Source organism: Abramis brama (assembly GCF_963993115.1).
Source record: "Abramis brama genome assembly, chromosome: 9".
NCBI lineage: Eukaryota > Metazoa > Chordata > Actinopteri > Cypriniformes > Leuciscidae > Abramis > Abramis brama.
Genome location: NC_139971.1, coordinates 31,621,428 through 31,644,608, shown reverse-complemented (window position 1 = coordinate 31,644,608; position 23,181 = coordinate 31,621,428). Strand labels below are relative to the sequence as shown.

The 23,181-nt window shown below is 35.2% G+C and overlaps 3 protein-coding genes across 6 annotated transcripts in view; 1 reads left to right on the top strand and 2 right to left on the bottom strand.

Moving 5' to 3' along the window:
- Positions 1 to 10,201, bottom strand: part of LOC311089990 (solute carrier family 66 member 2) — a 54,638-nt gene extending 44,437 nt beyond the window's left edge. The window contains exons 1-3 of one of the 4 annotated variants that reach the window (XM_084125066.1): positions 10,046 to 10,201; positions 7,310 to 7,551; positions 5,676 to 5,809 (exon numbers count right to left, since the gene is read on the bottom strand). In XM_084125066.1, coding sequence (XP_083981192.1) covers positions 5,676 to 5,809; positions 7,310 to 7,509 — 334 coding nt within the window. In that variant the 5' untranslated portion in view covers positions 7,510 to 7,551; positions 10,046 to 10,201. Of the gene's footprint in view, positions 1 to 5,675; positions 5,810 to 7,309; positions 7,552 to 7,720; positions 8,241 to 8,391; positions 8,687 to 9,576; positions 9,625 to 10,045 lie in introns of those variants that run through there. The other 3 variants (XM_084125067.1, XM_084125065.1, XM_084125068.1) reach the window with 3 other exon arrangements.
- A 545-nt stretch (positions 10,202 to 10,746) lies between these two features.
- Positions 10,747 to 13,723, top strand: hsbp1b (heat shock factor binding protein 1b). Its single transcript, XM_084125072.1, has 4 exons — positions 10,747 to 10,987; positions 11,241 to 11,307; positions 13,193 to 13,319; positions 13,421 to 13,723. Exons 1-3 carry the CDS (start codon positions 10,943 to 10,945, stop codon positions 13,312 to 13,314), a joined length of 234 nt encoding a protein of 77 aa, XP_083981198.1. The 5' UTR covers positions 10,747 to 10,942; the 3' UTR covers positions 13,315 to 13,319; positions 13,421 to 13,723.
- A 905-nt stretch (positions 13,724 to 14,628) lies between these two features.
- The window catches only part of LOC311089975 (DNA topoisomerase I, mitochondrial), a 30,506-nt gene continuing 21,953 nt past the window's right edge, over positions 14,629 to 23,181 (bottom strand). The window contains exons 15-20 of the mRNA XM_084125036.1: positions 21,550 to 21,618; positions 18,891 to 19,005; positions 15,451 to 15,578; positions 15,230 to 15,324; positions 14,984 to 15,133; positions 14,629 to 14,878 (exon numbers count right to left, since the gene is read on the bottom strand). Of these exons, the coding sequence (XP_083981162.1) occupies positions 14,776 to 14,878; positions 14,984 to 15,133; positions 15,230 to 15,324; positions 15,451 to 15,578; positions 18,891 to 19,005; positions 21,550 to 21,618 (660 nt within the window). The 3' untranslated portion in view covers positions 14,629 to 14,775. The remainder of the gene's footprint in view (positions 14,879 to 14,983; positions 15,134 to 15,229; positions 15,325 to 15,450; positions 15,579 to 18,890; positions 19,006 to 21,549; positions 21,619 to 23,181) is intronic.

Below are 23,181 nucleotides of genomic sequence, written 5' to 3'. Positions count from 1 at the left end.
TTTAAGCTCTGTAAGACTGTCCACTTACTTAGCTTTCACCTTGTTACATGCCATTGACTGTTCTGTCAGAGCACAGAGTGATTGAGGGATGGGGAGGGGACTTGCCTGTCAGAATACACTGCTGATTCAGTGAGTGAGAATCCCCTGCTGAGACCAGACTCGAGAACCGAGGGTCAAAGATGAACTCGTGAATTTATAAAAGCGGCTCACACATAACCAGCAGATACAGCCACAGTCAGACAACAAAGAACTAAAGAGCTTTTTTCAGTAGTGATAATTTGAGTAAATGTAATTAGTTACTTCTTTTTGGCTGCTTTGTAGTTTTAGTATCAAAGATATTAGCAACCTCTATACTTGATTACATTTTTGAATAAGTATGTGCACTCTTTACTCCAATACATTTGTAACGAGAAATGCTATTAATTGTTACATTTTGCATGGCAACTTTTTCTGCAGTTTATTTCTGCTACAAAATAAGTAATATCACCATCTGCAGGGCATTAAAGGTACTACTTCTTATGAGTTTTGCCCTTCCTCAAACAAACTTGTCAACAAGGCTACTTTACACGAATGCGAATGAATTAGCAGGTAGTTGTGAATCAGAGGTGCTTATATTTGAGATGAGGACTGGACTGCAGCCGGTGATGAGGCAGAAACCAGTGTCCAGTGCAAGTAGGCTTTGACTATTTCATTTTATTTAACATTATTTTATTTATCCATTGTATTCAAGGGAACTTTTTGAAGAATATTGTTTTACTTGAACCCTTTTTGAGGGTATATACAGTGGGGAGAACAAGCATTTGATACACTGCCGATTTTGCAGGTTTTCCCACTTACAAAGCATGTAGAAGTCTGTCATTTTTATCATAGGTACTCTTCAACTGTGAGTGACGGAATCTAAAACAAAAATCCAGAAAATCACATTGTATGATTTTTAAGTAATTAATTTGCATTTTATTGCATGACATAATTATTTGATACATCAGAAAAGCAGAACTTAATATTTAGTACAGAAACCTTTGTTTGCAATTACAGAGATCATACTTTTCCTGTAGTTCTTGACCAGGTTTGCACACACTGCAGCAGGGATTTTGGCCCACTCCTCCATACAGACCTTCTCCAGATCCTTCAGGTTTCGGGGCTGTCGCTGGGCAATACAGACTTTCAGCTCCCTCCAAAGATTTTCTATTGGGTTCAGGTCTGGAGTCTCCAGGACCTTGAGATGCTTCTTACGGAGCCACTCCTTAGTTGCCCTGGCTGTGTGTTTCGGGTCGTTGTCATGCTGGAAGACCCAGCCATGACCCATCTTCAATGCTCTTACTGAGGGAAGGAGGTTGTTGGCCAAGATCTCGCGATACATGGCCCCATCCATCGTCTCCTCAATACGGTGCAGTCGTCCTGTCCCCTTTGCAGAAAAGCATCCCCAAAGAATGATGTTTCCACCTCCATGCTTCACGGTTGGGATGGTGTTCTTCTTCCTCCAAACACGGCGAGTGGAGTTTAGACCAAAAAGCTCTATTTTTGTCTCATCAGACCACATGAACTTGTCCCATTCCTCCTCTGGATCATCCAGATGGTCATTGGCAAACTTCAGACAGGCCTGGACATGCGCTGGCTTGAGCAGGGGGACCTTGCGTGCGCTGCAGGATTTTAATCCATGACGGCGTAGTGTGTTACTAATGGTTTTCTTTGAGACTGTGGTCCCAGCTCTCTTCAGGTCATTGACCAGGTCCTGCCGTGTAGTTCTGGGCCGATCCCTCACCTTCCTCATGATCATTAATGCCCCACGAGGTGAGATCTTGCATGGTGCCCCAGACCGAGGGAGATTGACCGTCATCTTGAACTTCTTCCATTTTCTAATAATTGGGCCAACAGCTGTTGCCTTCTCACCAAGCTGCTTGCCTATTGTCCTGTACAGGTCTGTGAGAGCCGGAATTCTTACTGGTTGGTAGGTGATCAAATACTTATGTCATGCAATAAAATGCAAATTAATTATTTAAAAATCATACAATGTGATTTTCTGGACCTCTACATGCTTTGTAAGTAGGAAAACCTGCAAAATCGGCAGTGTATCAAATACTTGTTCTCCCCACTGTATATATATATATATATATATATTATTGGCCTGGATAATAGCATGAGTAATAGCACAACTGCATTACAATTTGCCTGACTTAGCAAGAGGATGAAAATGTGAGCAGATTAATTCCTGCCATCTGATATCATACATAGGTATATCACATAATCTGATATTTACACAGGAACCAATATAAAAACATCAAAACACGTTCAGTGGGAGGGAAAAGAAGAGGCAGAGGTTCTTCCAAGGATCCATGATATATTCAATGTAGTCTTAATTATTCATAAGCGACTTTACAGCAGAAGTGTTAAGCTTTCACCTTAAAGTTATGTCAGGTATACCATATTTACAACACAGTGGGAGCTCCAGCTATGCTTTTCACATAAACATGAGTCAGTTCTCACTGCTGTAAAACTGAAAATGTGCACACAATGAATAAACAATGAAAATTTAAACCTTTTTCAATTGCATAATTGGCCAAATGGTGTCACTTGGATACATGTACTTTTTAAATTTCAATTGGACACACACCAGGGCGTAATGAAATGAGTATCAGAGCTGACACCCCAGTAAGTGGCCACACTTGATTGGTCACAATTCAGCTCTGTGAGGCACAGATAACGGCACCTGCCACTCCTCTGCCCAAATAATCCAAGAAACTCAGTGAGCATGCTCAAACAACCACTTCTGGTTTAATTCAAGTGACCCAAAAAAGTATTTAGACACCTGAGTCACACTTAAAACATTGAGTTTCACTGAAAAATATCAAACCAAGTGACATCTGCAAACAAATTACACAAGTGTGTTTCTTCATTTTATCTTCATATATTTCCCATTAAAATAAATACATAACATTACTGAATACATTTGGGGGCACTGTCCATCAAACTGCAGATGTTGCTTTTTGCATAACTGCATAATTTGTACTGTCCTTTTAAATGTGTGTCATGGCAGCTAATATATCGTATAGTTTTCATAGATCTTACTGATGTATTGATTAATTGAATTTTGTATTTTTGTATTGTGATTTCAGTGGACCCCAGGAAGACTAGCGACCACCATAGTGGGAGCTAATGGGGATCCAAATAAAACAATAAAACAATAAAAACAATAAAACTCAAGTCATGTACCACGTGTCTCCACAAGAGGGCTCTGCTGTTCTGGTTTTTAATGTCTTACGGATTAAAAAAAAAATGCTTAAAAGTGTTACCATTCACTCAAATACCTAATCTTCATTAAAATAGAAATTAAATGCTACTGAAAACTCAGCGTTTATCATCACAGGAATAAATTACATTTTAAAATATACCACAATAGAAAATATATTAAAATTGTAAAATGTAAAATTAAAATATTCTACAATATTACTGTTTTAACTAGGTCTATTTTTATCAAATAAATGCACCTTTGATGAACAGAAAAACTATTTAAAATTTTATATATATATATATATATATATATATATATATATATATATATATATATATATATATTACAATCCCAAATTGTGTGTAATCGTTAGCTGCAGGGTAAATTTCCTTTTGTCATTATGACGGTAATAAAACTGCTAATTATTGTGAAGCCGTGACACAGTGTGCTCAAATATGCAGATATACTCTGAAAAGGCCACTAGACAGAAAAGTAGACAGTGTGAAATAGAACTGACACAAACTCCAGGGCAAAGCTCACTGGCATTTAAAGCATACTCTAAAACAACAGATGAAACAAATATGGGACATTGGCTTTCTTAATTCAGTCTCCTAAAGGTCATACCATAACCCTTCTCTCAACATCTATGAATTCATGTCAAAACAACAACAGTGGGAATCTTATGAACAGCCTGAGGGCAATCATTGTGAGTCAATGCAAAATAATTCATTTCCTGCAGTGTTAAACAGACCTGAGCTTTACACTAACATAACCTTACGTTACTCATAACTGACAAATGAAACGTGTGAGGGAACGTCATGCAGTATGTTTACAAAAGCGGCTAGGTTAATTGGTCACTTTGAGCATACAAGTGTACACGTGTGTGTGTGTGTGTGTGTGTGTGTGTGTGTGTTAGATCTGTTTTTGTAGCCTCATACTCACAGCTTGTGTGTGTGTGTGTGTGTGCGCGTGTATAGGTGTGAAGTTATGCAGGGACAGGTGGGCTGTAGGTCACACATAGCCAGCGGGACAGCCAGTGATTAAAGAGGGTCTCATTTGACGTCTAACGTTCAGAGGGAGGACCCGATGTCCGTACTATTCTGGGTCCAGCACACACCCTTCCCTTCTGTTCCTGCTGTAACCGGACACCTTAACTGCCATTAAGGCAAACCTGCTGACACACACAGTTCTCTGTGAAACTGGATGTTCAGCACTGAACAGTCTGCTTTATTAAACAAAAACAAAGAAAATTATAATGTGAAAATTTCCAAATGTTATTTTTCAATTGCCAATTGTCCTTTTCCACACATTATAAAAGTAAAGTTAATTAAATAAAATCACAAATGCATTGTTATACTGGGGTGATATTAGGGCTGTCAAAACATTAAAATCATTCTAGTGTCAATGACAATGACACTAATAACATTACTTTTTGATAGCCTATCCCATCTGATTTTCATTTCTAAATAAATTCACCATTAAAGTCTCTCTCTGAATTTCACCAAAACTTTCAAGATAGTTTCACCATGGTTTCTTCCACAACTGTCAAAACTCTCAGTCAAAGCTCAGGTGTCTCATTAAATAGAGAAGAGAGAAGAAGCTTTTTACAGCTTCAGCATTAATGGTTTTATTTCACAAGTTAATCACTGACTCATTCAAAAAACAGTTTGCTGGTTAACCACATTAAAATGTTTTTTTTTTTTTTTTACAAAAGTCCAACAATGTGTGCTGGTCAGCATTCACACAGGCTTCGCACACTTTATAACAAAGAAAGAGCTATCGCCTCCAGCTTAATCAATCAACATGGCAGGTGATTTAGGGCTCTGTCTGATTTCACATTCAATTTTCTGAATATTACAACATAGCAAAATGTTATCATATAATCTCCCTCCAAGACAGTGATCTCATAAACTCACTTGAGATTGAGTTTTAAAACCAGAGAAAGCCAATCAACTGAAGCCTAACTTTATCATAAATCAATTCTGCGGAAGAGCAAAAAGGAAATTACACACAGTTTGCACCCTGGTCCACGTGATGCCAATATTCTCAGACACTTAACATGTTCATTATAAATTAAAGTGTGACTAGACTGGCGCCCCAGGCAATGAGTAACATTTATGCTCTTTTAATCCCATCTACATGACAGCAATGTTGCATATATATTTCATATATACCATTCACATCACCTCAGGCGTAAATACAACACTTCAATACGGCAAGGCCTTGTAGCAATCAATATAACTGGCACTTAACAAATTTCTACTTTCATCCAAGAGATTATCACTATACTTTTCAATGAGTTATGTCTTAATATCATCCCCAAAAATATTGGACACTTTAACCACACTTAAAAATGTATGAATGGTATTGCATTGAGATGAGCACAGCTTTCAAGACAACTGTTTCACACTACTGCTGGGTACGGGGTGTTGTTTAATGTGATTACCTGTGATGTGGTGCTGTTTGGTACTGACACGGTTGCTGCTCTGGATGGAACAGCACAAATGAAGCATAGCCAACATGGTGAGAATCATCACCACACTCTGCAGGAGCAACGGCAGCTCAAACTGTTTGCCTATCCTGCAAAACAAAGCAATAAATACTTAATTTAAAGGTTAAGCTTGTAAAAGCTGTGCCTCTAGATAAACCAAACTAAATAACGACTGTTTTCAAACAGGTTTCCCAGACTGTGCTGCCATTTTCCATTTGTCAAACAAACTGAAAACCCTGCCCCAAAATCACACCATCGGTTGAGCCATTATGTTGTTAATGGCTACGCTGTTATGTTGGGCTGGTTCGGATACACAAACAAAGCCATTTTTGAAGCCACAGAGCTGGAAATGTTTATGCTTTTCAGAGAATACAACATATGAATGGCTAACTTATGGCTCTCTTTGTATATTAAAGTCGCAATGTAATGAAAGCAGAGACTTTTCTCCCACATTTTGACATACATTCGAGTGAAATGGTTTATCAAAAATAAAAATGAGCTTGTAGTCGATTGTAAAAATGCAGATATAAGTAGACTAAATGACTGGAGATGTCTGGCCAACATCATATGTGACCCTGGATCACAAAACCAGTCTTAAGTCGCACGGGTATATTTGTGGCAATAGCCAACAAAACATTGTATGGGTCAAAATTATAGATTTTTCTTTTATGCCAAAAATCATTAGGATATTAAGTAAAGATCATGTTCCATGAAGATATTTTGTAAATTTCCCACCTTAAATATTTAAACCATTTATTTTTGTGAATGGATGCAGCACTATCGCCAATATAAATGGACAACTTTAAAGGCGATTTTCTCAATATTTCGATTTTTCTGTACCCTCAGATTCCAGATTTTCAAATAGTTGTATCTCGGCCAAATATCGTCCTATCCTAACAAACCATACATCAATGGAAAGATTATGTATTCAGCTTTCAGATGATGTATACATCTCAATTTAAAAAAAAATTACCCATAAGACTGGTTTTGTGGTCCAGGGTCACATATGCCTTTTCGCCGAAAGATCAATAATGAATTTTTTTGCAATAAGAATTGTTTGCAATAAGATCAGCAAGATGCATTTGGAACATGCACTCTTAAAAACGAAGGGTTCTTTATCGACATCTGTGAATCCATGAAGCTTTACCATCCATGGAACCTTTCCATTGCACAAAAGGTTCTTTATAGTGGAACAATTTTATTTAGGTTATTAAAATGTTTTTTGATGAAGGTTTCTTTTGGAACCTTTGTTTTTAACAGGGTAGATAGGGTGAAGTTCCATTTCATACTGAGTGTTGACTTTAAAATAATTTTCATAATTTTTAATTTAAAAAAAGAAATACAAAAGGAGCTTGAAACATACATAAAACGGCACAATAAAACTTATATTGAGAAGAAAGTCTATTCTCCAAACAAAAGGGGGAGCAAATAAATAAATAAAAGAACAGGCCTACAAAATTACAAAAAAAAATCAACCTTTATTAGTTAAGCTTTGTTCCTGTTCATTTCGCATCGATTTCCACATTCCACATTTCGCCATCAATGAACTCTATCTGATGCTGCTGTAACATTAACTCTCCTCCACTCACCAGAAGAAAATGCGAAGTATATTCGCAACGAGCAGCACCAGACAGACTCTTGTGGAGAATCCCTCTGCATTATTGGTCCTCTGGATCTCCTGGTACTGGGGGACGTAGGGCACCGCACCCCCAAACACCAACACACCAGAAGCCAGCCAGGACAGCAGAGTCCACGAGCTCTCCATGTTCTCTTCTGACCCCTGCTCCATCACTTAGTCCTTAACAAAACACTCTCTTTACACTCATATCCCCTGAAAGAAAAGGTTAGGACACTTTAACATTTGATCACATATATAGTAAAGTACAATACAATGCAAAAAGAGGCATATATTGCAGCAACATGCCCTTACAGCACCAATAAAAGCAACAGTGCCACCTTCAGTATCCTTAAAGCTCTCACAGGATCAACAATAGACTTACAATAAACACATTGTAAAGGATTAATGTGTGCCTTTCTAGAAATTAAATCCTATGAGAGGCCATTTTCATAGTAGTGAAACAGTTACGGTTGTCTATACACGCTGCCACCCAATCTGACCGTATCTCAGCTAAACAGGATGTTTGTGCACCAAAAGATAAGGCTTCTCTTTGTCTCTGACCTGACAAACATCTCCTCAAAATGATATAGGCTGAGTCACAAGATCTAGAATACACTGCTGAGAAGTTTCAAAATAGTTATGACTGAGCTTATGTTGCAGCATCATTTCCTCTATTCAGCACAAGTCTTGGACAGATTTGGTTTCTGAGGGGGTGAACATTCTTTAAAGGATGTAGAAAAAGGAAGGATGTGTAATCTATGCCAACACAAAGCCTGGAAGAAGCTCATTTTTAAACCAACACTTTGTTATTGACCCATACATTTCCCCCAGTTTATATTGCATTGGATTATATTTGTTTTTTCAACTGTAATTCAGATTTCTACTTGACCTGCCAACATTTTAAATATGAAACTCCAAAACAGGAATAAATAAATCCATAAACATTGCTGGAAAAATATGGCATACATGGCAAAACATTACTGATTTTACTAATGTTAGACGGTCAGTTTCATCATAACTTTATATTTGTTAGCCAGTTAGAAAATCTATTACCTTGCTGACAAGTGTTGATGGTTGAAAAGCAGCATTAGCAACTACATTTTCCAGCATATTTTAAAGCAATTATCAAACAAACAAAAACCAAGATCAAAATCAAGCTGAAGGGCCCTGCAACATTTTAAAGTGGATTTTATGAGTTTAAGTAGTCAGATTAGTAAGGAATGTATAATCCATATAAATTCAACTGGAACCAAGAACTTTCGAATTGCTTGTGTCCTATAGTGGAGGTCTATCAGTAAAGTATATTTTCTGAGAAGTGCTACTGTGTTTATGTATTGCATAACTTCTGCATTCCGTGGGGGGGGGTTGGGCTTTTCTGACATGTCTCCACCTCTCTCTTTTGTGTCTCCTGCATGAACAGATGTTTACTTGCACACTTACACTGTACAGTAAATAGATTTAGATTCCTGATTAAAAAAAAAAAGAAGAAGAAGAGACAATCATTTTCTGGAATGGCAAACATGGCCATAAAACACGTTTGGTATGCTTGAGGCACTTCATGCAATGTGCACGTCTGTGTTATGGTATTTAGAAACCGGATAGCACATTGGGACAGCAGAGAAATTCCTCACGGGGTTCCAACCTGAAGAGTCAGTTCACACAGTAGTAACCTTTATTTTTTAACACAGTTTTTTGACAGTAGCTCCAAACTGCACGTTGCAAGTAGTTCAACCATAAACGTCTCGAGAGTCGAGACCTCAATTCAATTCCGTCACGCGCTATAGCTGTTTAAATTGCAGCATCAACCGTAGTGATGGGTAGTCTGAATCATTTCCGCGAGTCGATTCTTTTGATCAATTTGTCAATCGATCGGTTCCAAAAAAAAATAAAAAAAATTAGTGGATCTTTTACGTCATCGTTGCTGTTTATTACATTTTAAATTAAGTTTTAGTTGTAATTTACAACTTGTAAGAGTTTAATTGTAGCTACGTGTCCCAGTCAAGTTCGTCACATAAAATGTAACGTTAGCCTAAATTAGAAGAACCCAAATAGGCTGATTTGAATTTACAATAGGCTTTTTAAAATTAATTAATCATCAGGTGTAAAGTTATGTAAAAGTTATTTAAAACAATATGATCCACATGCATGCTGATAAAAAGCGAACAATCGAGTTGTAAACAAACAGTCACTTTTATTTAAGCTATTTTATCTGCCAATTAAAGTAACTTTTCGCCTTACCAGTACGTTCTATAATCTCACTCATGGGTTCTCGAGCCATTATGAATAGGGATATCCGGATTACGAAAGAATTTCAAATCGAGAACCGCATTTACCGAATTAGTTCGAATCGTGAACAAAATCCGTTTAAACGATTCATCGAAAAAGATCCGACTCAAAAAAAAAAAAAACGATTCGTTAATCACGAAGGAGGATATGGACAAACCACTCAGGGATATTCTGCGTGTACAACTTATATGCATGTTTTGTCTTGTTCAATAAAGTGAACCTGATGAATCACAGTGAACATTAATGCAGTATCGCGTTTTAAAAACTCTCAGATCAGCAATTTCAGGCATGCACCGTACCGAAAGAAGCTTTAAGCACTACTCAAAACTCTCTGTATATTCAGCAGGTTTCGCTTTACTGTAACAGCTTGATTAACAGAAAGAAGTTGCAAAGAAAAAAAAACTAGTAGGTTTAAGCATACCTTATTTCGGGCGAAGACTTGTTTGACAACTTAGCCTTATAATAGCAGCAGCACACTCATGAGCATATGCTGTCTCATCTAGCCATCATCTAGTCTAAATCAGGCTGATGCAGTTTGGAGATGTGGGCTTGGCCGCGCGCAGCTTTCATCGGTTTAATGTTACAGAGGAAGAGGGAAAAGTAAATAAACAGAGAGAACACCACTAGATCTTATCAAACCAAATATAGCGCTACAATTGTACTCATTTTGACAGTAAAGTTTAACGTCACAACAACAACAAAACAACGACCCTTATGCTATATCCTTTATAAACTGAACCAATATGACAAATAAACAACTTGCCCACAACATCTTTTTAAAAATAAATTATCGTCCAATCTAGCCTATATTTTGTTTTGCCCATTTGAACCTATAGTCTTCTTAAGTGTGACTTTAAAACTACTTAATGGCCAAAATATCTCTATCAACTAACAAAGACTTTGGTAATCTCTGCCTCTCCTACACCTACAATAATGTAAAAATAAATAAATGAACAAAACAACCATTGTTGTCATTAAGCAACAAAATCAGCTGAATCATTTAACTATATTCTGGCACATCCTGCTGTAATTTGTCGCTGGTTTTAATAGATGAAATGGATGAGCAAGCATCTTTTGGATGAGCAGCACTGCCCTGCTGCTGCGCGACTGTATGTCTGATCACGCCAGAAGCAGATTTGCGTGCCTGCAGCTGAGGTAATCTCTCACCGAGAGGTCTCTAAAATCTCGCGATATTTGTCACGACTCCGTGATTTGGCCAACAGCTGATTTTTAGAAAGCAAAAAGCTGGGAGGATACACAATTTTAAGAAGAATAAACATATTTTGCAGTTGTACAAATCTATTTATTAAAATCAAAAATGGCCGAAACAGACCCGAAATCGGTTCAGGATCTCACAGCAGTGGTAGGTTTGAAAATGAACGAAATTGTTGTGGTTTGCGAAGCTAGGCTAATGCTAGGCCATGTTTATCTGTTCTACTTAAGATTATTTTGATGCGATATAAACTCCGTTTAACGTTTCGAATTAGATATTTTTCGGATAATATTATTGTTGTGTTTTAAAGAAGCAGATTTATTTGTTATAATGTTTTATTTTAACATATTTACATGTTTGTGCATTTATAAACGCTAGATTAAATGCATGTTTTCCCTAACAGGTGCAGACATTGCTGCAGCAGATGCAGGACAAGTTCCAGACTATGTCAGACCAGATCATCGGGAGAAATATCCTTTCTTGTTTTTTGTTTTTTTATAGAGCTATAGAGTTTTTCCAAGTAAGTTAGGCACCAGTAGTCTCCGATATGCTGTACCTCAAATTTTAAGATCACAGCAAGCTATTTAGAGGTGTTTAAGTAAGGTTACTTCATATTTAGCTATGCTTTATTATTTAAATAGTATTGGAATTCCATTTCCGCCACATAAGAAAAGAAAAAGCAAGCTTTTGTAAATCATAATGACATAAGTCGAAATTTTACCATGCTAAGTCATAATTGAGATGCAGTTTACATTACGTCATAATGAATCGAAATGGTGACTTACAAAGTTATGATTAAAATTGACTTTGAATGTCATATTTTGAATTTGGGCACACTTGAGATTAGGGTCCAATTCTCATTATTTACTGACTATTAACTACGACGTTTGCCTAACTCCTAAACTCCTAATTACAGCTTATTGATAGTTAGTAAGGTAGTTGCTAATTTTAGGTATTGGGTAGGGTAAAGGGATGTAGAATATAGTCATGCAGAATAATGCATTAATATGTGATTTATAAGTACTAGTAAACAGACAATATCCTAGTAATATGCATGCTAATAACTAACTAGTTGATAGTAAGAATTGGACCCTAAAGTGTTGCCTCTAATTTTACTCTCTTAATGACTTGCGTAATTTTTTTCATCTTATAAATAACACTTACTACGTCTTATGACTTTTAATGTCATAATGAAGATTTACGAAAGCATGAATTGAATTGGGTCTCTGTCATTAATCATAGATATATTGTAGAATTCAAATAAAGTTTTTTAAATAAAAATGTTGCCATATTCAAATAATGTGTCACTAATTAAACTAGTGTATGTTCAGCTATTTGTCAGCCTCTTACATGTCTGCATCTCAAAGAGATTGCAGAATTCAAGCGACAAATGAGAATATGTTTTATAAAAAAAGCTCACCTATATTCATTGACAGTTTTCTGCATCCCTCCGCTACCCGCTCGGCTGGGGATATACAGGGGAGACCTGAGTTTGGGCTAAATTCCGAGTTTGGGCTAAATTCCAAGCTCGGAGCCCTCGATCTACTTAGACAGCACGCCAAATACACTTATTATATTTTTTTACTTTATTCAATCACTTTGTAAGTGTGAACTCGTGAAAACTGCCACTGGTAGTCAGACATTATTTATTTATTTATTATTATTTATTTTTTTTTGGTGTTTAATCATAGATTAAAATCTATAAGTCATTTTTTTAAATTGCATTTATGAAAAAAAGGTTCAGCACCCAAGGCTCTATCGCTATTCCCTCAGTGGTGTACAGTGTCTTTGGGCGGATTGCCAGTAACAGCCATTAGGATTGTTTGTGATTTTGTCTTAGTGACTTAAGAGTCCTCTTGACTACTAAAGTGTCATAGATTTAGAGGCTACTTTTAACGCTTTGTGAAATACTGACACGCCCATTATTTTTAAGAGTTTCTCCTAAATCTGCAATTAAGGAGCTACTTTTAGCCTTGCAATGTTTCGTGAATACGGCCCCAGGTGTATAAATGCGAGGCAGGTCAAACGGTCAATATTGGAGAGATTAATCCAGGTCTTTAACCATTAAAATGCCACAACCACCATTATTGAACAGGACGGTCGGGCGTCTTATGCTAATCGCTGCTGAAAGCTCCACATTTTCACAGAACCAGAATTTACCGCATTTACGACAACCACATCATCAAAATCCTATCCTACAAATGCATGAATGTTTTAATTCAGTACTATTAGATTGGAAGTTTAGAATACACACTTGTTTACAAATCAAAATCATAAGCAAATATTCCTTTAGCCTCTCACTTAATATGTGGGTTATCACCTGTACTAGTTCCCATCTTCCTTAACAAGATTCACTTGATGAAATGAGCACCCGCATCGATGATCTAGAGAAGAACATAGCAGACCTGATGACTCAGGCAGGAGTGGAAGAGAATGAAGGAGAGAACAAGGTCAAAGAGGAAGGAGAGGCCTCCTAGTAGAGGTAGTTTAATTTGATTTCTATTGTTTAAAAGTACTTTAGGTTTGATTCTAAATGGCATTTAATTCTGGCATACTGTAGTAAAATGCACTTATCTTTCACAGGATGCTGAGAAGACACTAGACACACTATTCAGGAGCAGCAAGATTTTCTCTATGGTGACTAACATATTTTGGTTTGATGTGATGCTTTTTTAAAAATTTGCAGGAATTCAAGTCAGTCTTAATGCTGTGACTATATGCTACCCTTTTTCCTTTATGGACTGCAAATAACTTTTTAAACATGACATCCAACTGTAGAAACGAACCCTGCATTACTGTAATAACAGCACTAGCCCAAGTGCCAACCTAACACCATTCCTGTTCAAATAAATTTGTTGTTGAATTAAAGTTGTTTCTTAAAACCTGTGCCCTCATCTCTCTATATGTGTACATTTATTAAACCATTCACTATTTCACCTCCATTTATTTGCTGGCAGGGGCAAGTTAAACATGTCAAAGAAACATATCTTGACATGCAAATGACAAAATGAAAGTGTATGCCTCAAATACACTAACAGGGTGAATTCTTGGAAATGTAAAATGAATATATGACTGTGTTATAATTGGTCAATATGTAAGCTGGGTAAGTTGATGATTAATGCCTCAACACCTTAGAAATTATAAAGTCAAGTCACACCATAAAGACTTAAGTTTTTTTTTTTTTTTTTTTCATGAAATGTCTCATTTTAAATCAGAAAAAAGAGAGTTGTAGTGATGTATATTGGTGAATTACACTGGATCTAAATTGATCAGTCTCAAAAATCTGTCTGTATTTTGCCCCAAGATAAATACAAATTAATATTTATATATATATATATATATATATATATATAAAAACATGAATTCAATAAGTTTACATTAAATTGAAAAGTATTCATACATCATGCCAGTATACGTCACATAGAATTTAATGAATGGTGTTTTTAATAATAATAAAAAGAAAATCTATTAAAATTAATTCTGGACCAGAAGGCTTTCATTACTGTATTATTTTTCACATCATTATAATTAGAATAATTGTGATAATGGTCACACTGCAACAACAACAAAAAATCCTTATGGTAAAAAACAAAAACAAAAAAAACCCTTGTTTTTTAATTTCTTTCTGATTTTGAGGTGAAATGTAAAACATTTGTCTCCCAAAAAACTTTTGTGGTCATTTACACACAAAAAAAGGACTTTCCCTACAAGGAATGAACATTTATTGAACTCTTAAAATAATTTAGAACAGCTGAATTTGATTAAACAATATATAGATGTATATGTATGTATATATATATATTAAAAAAAAAAAACAATATAAAAAATTGCCAACAATATCACCAAAGAACATGGCTGCACAATTCAGTTAACAGTTTCGATTACAATATATGTTTGCATAAAACATTGTGTTGAATTGAAAAATGAACAAATCCCACTCAGAACACAAAGTCATGTTCAGTCATGTCGACAGCCCAGGCAAACTTATCCCTTAGGGTTTTGTTGTAAATTTTATCCAGTGTCACCTCCATGTTCTTACACCTAGAAGCAGAAAATAGAGCAAAACACTGAAATAATAATTTTGATATAATATATAACAAAACTATCAGTATAGCATGTTTGTGTGTTTGAGTGTGACATCATCACCAGGCCACGGTGATGCGTGGATCCAGGTAGTTGAGTTTGGAGGTGCCCAGGGCGATCTGTTTGTTCTCCTCTCGGTCTGTAGCCTGAACCTCCATCTTCAGCAGCTGTTCCTCACACCTCTGCACAGCTTTCTTCTTCTTCTCCACCACACTGAACACAAACACAGTATACCATACTCATGTATATAAACCATTCCAAAGGCTGGAAGAGCAAATAAACGCCGCTTTTCTGGAATGAGATACTGACATGAGCAGCTTGTTGTCTGAGCTCCCCTTGGCTTCTTTCTTAGCCTGCTTTAGCTCTTTCTTAGCCAAGTCCAGCTGCTCTTTCCTGCTGTCAATCTAAAAGGAGCAAGAGAAGAGAGGAAAAACAAACCTAATAAAACAGCATCATATTTAAACATTTCTTTCATGTTTTTTTTTTTTAAACGTTTCTTCTTTTACTATTCAGTCTCTTATCTCCAGTACCTTTGCCTGCAGGTTAGCCATAGATTGATCGAAGGTCTTTGGCGGCGCCCGCTGATGGTTACATAGAATTGCAACCGCACGGTTTGCCCTGTTGTAAGAGAGCAACTTCTCCGCTGCATTATCCTTCACTGTAATAAGAATGACACATTAACACACACATACAGAGAGAGAGAGAGAGAGAGAGAGAGAGAGAGAGAGAGAGAGAGAATATATGTTGAGTTACAGATGCATTTGAATCTTAGATTCATCCATTTGAACAAAATAACTATTTAAAACAATTACTTATTAACATTACTAGTACTAAGTACAATGTAACTACGTCACCTTAAAATAAAGTGTAACCCAAAATTATACAAAAAAGAAAAAAAAAAGAAGATATTATATATCACCCCTCCCAAAAAGAATTATTCTGTATAAATAAAATGGTTATTTTTACTACTGTAATACTGTAATCATCCTATTCAAATCAGTGCTATTTTAGTTTTATTATAATATTCTTATAATAGTTATTAACTTTTAGTAATTTTGTCATTTGCTTTTGTCAGTTGATTTTTTTAAAGGTATAATTATTTTATTTCTATTTCAGTTTTAGTTATAGTTTTATTAATTTTCATTTAATGTTAGTGCTTCAACTTTTACATTTCAGTTTACTGGCAAGGCAACATTTCTAATTTTCATTTATTTTTATTATTAGTTTTCAACTAATATTTATATTTTATTTTACATTTATTTCAATAAACAGAAATATTTAAATAGTTTTAGTTAATGATAATAATAACCCTGATTTGAATACAATGATTTTAAAATTATTTAACATAAGGCAGTACATAGATAAAGTATTAATTTAAATAGAATAGCCTACATTTATTTTTACAGATATTCACATTACAGTAATAAATAATTGTAATAAAAATAATAAATAATTATAATTATAAATTAATTCTTAATAGCTATAAAACAAGGCATCATTCGCTTCAATACAAATATTTTTGGGTTGAAATAATCACCTACACATCAAAAAGCATTCTTTGAGGTTCATTATAATTAACATTTTCATTCTAATAGAATATTATTATAAGTATTGTATATCTAACGTGAAAGAAATACAGAGCTCAAAATGTTTCAAATGGATAATTCTAGGACTTTAAACAAGCTTCTCTGTATAAATGTGTAAATTACAAGCCAACATGTGGACCACTTGCACGCACAGCACATGGCACCTGATGGGCGAGACCCTGCCACACACTGAGCTGATTTAATTAGAGCTTGTAGTGGATGCAGAAAACAGATTCCCTCTCAGCGGCGCTCAGACACCTCAGCAATACACACACATCACACCAACCCCAGCATTACACACACATCACATGCACAGACTGCAGCACTCGCTCTAGAGATACTCGGATAGTTACACTACCCACGAACAAACATAACGGTCTCATTAGCGCAAAAACACAACTCGGTAATTAATGATGAGAATCCTATTTACACAGCTAGCGGCACAACAGACTAGAACATGTCCGTCATCCAGCGATCACTTCCATGTTAATAAACAGTCTTTGTTCTAACTATTTATGACTATGGCAAACAAAGAGAAACAGGTCATTTTGCCATACAATATAGTAAAAAAAACAGTAATATAAAGTAATACGTTTTTTACAGTTGTATATATTGTCACTTATTGTTTTATATATATATATATATATATATATATATATATATATATATATATATATATATATATATATATATATATATATATATATATATATATATATATAAAATATAAAATATACATACACACATACATACACTATATATATATATATATATATATATATATATATATATATATATATATATATATATATATTTAATATATATATATATTTAATATATATATATATATATATATATATATATATATATATATATATATATATTTAATATATATATATATATATATATATATATATATATATATATATATAATATGGATGAGTATAATATGGATGAGTTTATATATATATATATATATATATATATATATATATATATATATATATATATATATATATATATATATATATATATATAAATATATAAACTCATCCATCCTTATTTAACAGTTAGTTTTACAGTTAGTAATTTGGACGAGTTGTTATATATTGTCTAAATCAGATTAGTGGTTCAAATAATTTGCACTAAACACTTATATATAGTAAGTATTCTGCAATATAGGGTTTTCCTGAACAAACATAAAAGCATTTAAAAACTTTCCAATCCGACTAAGTCTGACTGAATCCAGATGTTTGAGCAGTTTACAGCTTATACTTTGAGGTTTGGGCTCCATACATCTGATTTAAGGGCAGTACCATAGGAAAAACTCAAACAAAACTCAATGTAAACATTTATTTTTAGTTAAGTTACTGAAACTAAACTAAATGTAACTGGGATAACTGACATTAAACTATTTTCATGACTCCAAAACTAACTAAAAGCTCCAGTTTGTATCCAGCCTCCCATGGAAACTACAGATGCCCCAACACCCGTGCAGAGACGACTCGAAGCCTGTGAAGAGACGACTCGGCGCTGGCAATATGTTTATGCCCTAAATTAATACATGATTAACTAACTGTATTTTGTACATTTCTGAAATGCACTTTCTGTAAAGCTGCTTTGAAACAATATGTATTGTGAAAAGCGCTATACAAATACATTTGAATTGAATTGAATTAAAATAAATTCTAAAATAATTCAAATTGTTTTAAATACATGGTATATTACAAAACTTGAAACAAAGAACAAAAACTCTCCACAGCAATAGCACTAGACTTTGCTGAGAAATGGTTAACATTAACTTAAGCAGCACTAAAATATTAAAATAAAAACTAATTAAAAACTAATCAAATTAAGCTAAACTTTGAAAATAACAAAAATAAAAACAGTGCAATTAATTAATACAAATAAATTAAAAAGACTAAATGAAAAAGCAGTATAATAATTAAGTTATACAAAAAATGAAAACTATAATAACCCTGATGGACAATCAGTGAGCTTGCAATGAACTCCAGACTCAAACACTGATGTGAAACTGCGGCCAGTCACGCTGCACGCTCGCAGACTAGAAACCTGGTTGATTATAATGTCACTCGCTTGAGTTTAGACACACTGTCATACTAACAATAACCATATGTTCCTGTGGACTCACAGTTGTCAAAATGTACGTTTTGTTTTTCAACACTCTAACAGCAATCCATACTGGCATCATATTTGAGTGATTTTAGCAAATGTTTCTAATTCACATCCATACTGACGGCATGGCTAAACATCTGGAAATTGTACAAGTTGTCTTGAAGCTGAATATTCACTTGAAGTTTGACTGATAGAATGCTAGAAGGAAAGGGGAGAGAGAAAGAGAGGCAGAAAAACAAGGCACTCACTGTTGCTGAGTTCTTTCAGCTGTTGCTGCAGGGTTATAGAGGCGTTGTATGTCCTAAAAACCTTTGCAGTCAATCCTGGCATGAGGGAACTCAGATGTTTATTCAGCACTTGAGTCTGTGTAGACAAAAACAAGATATTAAAAGATATTAAAATCTAAATATTTTACTATCCACCTTCACTGCAAACCCCTAGATGGCGCTTTTGCCTTGATTGTCTAGAAGTAAATATAATACACACACAAAAAAGATGTCTGAGCAGTTCTCAATAGAGCAAGCCCCCCCCCCCCACAAAGACATCAGAAATTCGTACCAACTTTAATGGATTTATGAGTGCAGGAGTACGGACTGTATGTTCCAGACATAAAGAAAACATATCCATTAAATCTGCTACTACATCTCAAAGATGAGCGTCTTAAAAAGGACCCGCAGACAAGCTCCACGACCAACAAGTGCATGCACACTTACATCAGACTCAAACGTCTAAATTGAAAAATCCTTCCTCACTTTTCTTTTAAAACCGAAAGTACAAATACTCACTTCAGAAACTGTGGTTTTGTGTGAACCAGGGGAAGGCGTCACACGCATCTGTATTCTAAATTAAGCTAGATGTGATATCTATAGATACTAAATGCTAATGATACCAGTTGTGTGCTAGCATGTCAACCACTGCTAATGTTCAGCACGTGTGCTGCCGTCTGATGACATGCGCATGGCAAGGCGCTTGAAGCATGTTGAAGATGTCGGTCTGTTCAGCTCTGTTCACCAAGGAACACTGTGACATTTGGGTTAGGACACCCTATGGCAAGCCGTTTTGACTTTCAATCATTAGCAGGATATGAATTTGTGATATCAAAAATTAAAATTTTCTAGGGATGCGTGATATATTGGCCACCATATCAGTTTATCAGCCCAATAAGACAATTTGGCTGATATATTAAAGCTAATAAATAATGGATAATGTCCTTCAGCTGAAACACTTCAGATGCACACTGCTGACCATGATGGTTTTGAATTGCTTGAAATATGATTGGAATCATTTCAAAAAAGGAAAATATAGTTCAGTGCAACATGTGAAGCGCAAGTCTGTCATATAGGCTAAGGCTACATACAATTATAATGAGAACATCATTATAATTGTGTGTTTGTGGCATGGATTTAATGGTGAGACTTTTGTTTGTGTAATCAGGCTTTCAAAAATTATATAAAAATTTGGGTTTAGATTTATTAGCGAATATATCGGTTATCGGCTTTCAAATATAAAGAATTATCGGTTATCAGCATCGACCAAAATGTTCATATCGGTACATCCCTACAATTTTCATTAGTTAAAATGCTACTTCCTGATATCAGAAATTGGATTTTTACAAGTAACAATGGTAATTTATGATATCAGGAATTACATTTCCACTAGTAAAAATGTGAATTTTTGATTTCTGCAATTGTATTTTTACTAGTTAAAATGTCACTATTAGCTGCCATTCAAATTCAGTTGTTGATATCAAGAACTGACTTCTTACTAGTTGAAATTCCAATTTCACATATCAGAAATACAATTCTTACTTGTAAAAATCATAATTTTTGATTTCAATAATTAGCATTTTAACACATTTGTTTTGTCACATTGAATTGAATTAACTATTGAAAATGTAATTGTTGAGATCACAAATTCATATCCTGCGAATGATTAAAAGTCTAAACGGCTTGCCATAGACACCCAGTGACTCAAAGGAACTCAGGTAAAGGTTTATGTGTGTGTGTCAAGTGTTTACCCAAGCTATACTTCTAGGAACACAACTGCTGCACAATGTCCTACAATGTTAGCTAAACCTGACAAAGTACTTTTGGAAAATTGGAAATATATATATAAAAAAAAAAAAAAAGGCATTGTATGTATACAAACAGTGATATACAAACAGTAATAGAAAGAGATACAGAAATTACAGACTCAAGCCTTTGGCCATGTCTCAAATGAAACGAAATGAAAAACAAAACAAAACATCCCATGTTATGGTATATTATCTTCTGTTTTATGGTACGCTGGGGGAAAAAACTTAAGACGACTCTCCTATGCAAGCTCCCGTCATTAAAAGTTACAATTTATGTAGCTAGAAAAACGAGTCTGAGTGTATGTAATATATAAAACTGGTGATGGTTCAGCCAAGTTCAAGACATTTTTTTAGCAGCATATATAAACACACACACACACGCACACGTGAGCTTAAAAGCACAGCTGCATGTAATAAGATTTGCAGCACTTTGTGGAAGAGGGCCAGTATTAGAGTCTCTGCTGCATCCTCCCTCGTTCACCCCTTTGCCCGGCCTTTCGCCATATCAATCGGAAGAGCCCAAAGTACAGATTAACTTCCCCCCTCCATGATGGCCCACCATTACCAACCTGACCTCATCGAGGGGGCACATTTCTCTCTCTGTCACTGTATCTCTCTCTCTCACACACACACACAGTTTTTCCAATTTTCTCTCACAATCTCTCTCTCTCTGTCCTTCAACGAAGGCAGAATCCTTTGTCTGCAAAAATTAAGACTGAAATATTTTTTTTTTAAAGTGTGTGAGCCCGTATGACGCAAGCCTCTCGAGAATCGTATCCCTCAGAATGAAAAATCTATGACTGTCTGCCGCTGTTTCAGAACATTACACTCACATTGAGTCGATCAAAGAGGTCGTCTCCTCCTTGCTTGTTTTCCATGAAAAGCTTAAGGTTTTTGAAAACCTAAAACAGAAAACACATGTTTGCTTGTTTATCACATGCATAGAACAGAGGTTGAGAAAGAAAAAGGAAAGAGGGAGAGGCACTCTCAATTATATTTGACATTTCGCAGAAGTCCTGTTTTTCTCCACTCCTCCTAAATAAACCAGCTAAAATATGCATGGAACTAATTAACGGTAGCAGATGTGGTGCTTTTAAATCAGTCTCATTTGAATAACAATCCTTGAGCCAAATGCATGGAGAAGAAAGTAAACAGACTGCTCGCCAAGCAATGACAATTTATATTTCTGGAATATTTTCCCCCAATTTAACACGGCCGTATGTTAGTAATGATTGATTCATATGCTGACCTTCCTGTCTAATAAGCACACTCACATATTCAACACACTCTAGGGGGTCGCACACCGGATGAGAAGCGCAGCGCCACGTCTTTAAAATTCAAACACATTATTCATATTATTATTATTATTATTATTATATAATATAATATTGGTAATATGACTAAATAATGTGGGTCCAAAGCTCACAGATCACTAGCGAAAATGCTTCATTTTGCATTTTTCTAACATAGCTCAACATTTTTCATTACAAATTACATTATCAGCAAAATAGTTTGAGTGAAATTAAACCAGCGAAAAACCAGATGATCATGTTCCCAAGTGTGATTCAAGACGATCCAAAAAAACATCTTGTGCTTCAGTGGAAGTAAATCTGACCATCTATACAAAGGTTAATTTCACAAAATATAAAATTTTAATGTTATTATGTGCTATTCACTTTCACACTGTTGATAAAATGTTACTTTGTACTCTCTTCATATCACAGTTCTGCAAAGAAAACAACATTTACTCGCATGACCCTGCCAGAAAAATAACGTGAGAACGTGATTATGTCTGTTCCATCTGTATCATCTCAGTGAGCTTTTAAAAGTTTTTACACATGTTCACTTGCGCAGTAAGGTGAATTTAGCGTTTTCAGACGTTTCAGTGTGGATGTCAAACTTTTGGAAGTGTGGGCAGAGAAACGAAACGAAAACACCGTTTTAATATGTATCCGGATTAATGTAAACGTAACCTTAATTTCTAAAATTAGGTGCTGAATCCCAGATGTTTCATGTGATCTCAGACTTCAGGACATAGATACATTCATACAAAAAGTGTTATTCAAACAAACTTGTTATTCTATAAAAAAGGAAAATGAACAGCAGCGCATTGATGGTAATGCAGCCACAGACCACGTGGAATCGAGTTCCAAAGGCTTTAATTGTTATTCATTATGTCGTAATGCGGTGATGAGAAAGCGGGGGTCGGTTTTCACAATACCTGCAATTATATCTGACATTTCCGCAAAGTCTGCCTGACGCCAAATAAACTTACGAGATATTCAGAAACTAATTAATTTTCACTTGATGAGCTTCTTTCAAATGTTCTCATTTACATTTTGAAACCTATGCAAGCAAACAAGATCTAGCGGCTGAGTACAGCACACGTCTCACGGCCCCTCTAGCCTGACCTGCACGCTAGCGAACAGTGGAGAAACCGTACTTTCTACAGCTACGAGCTGTGT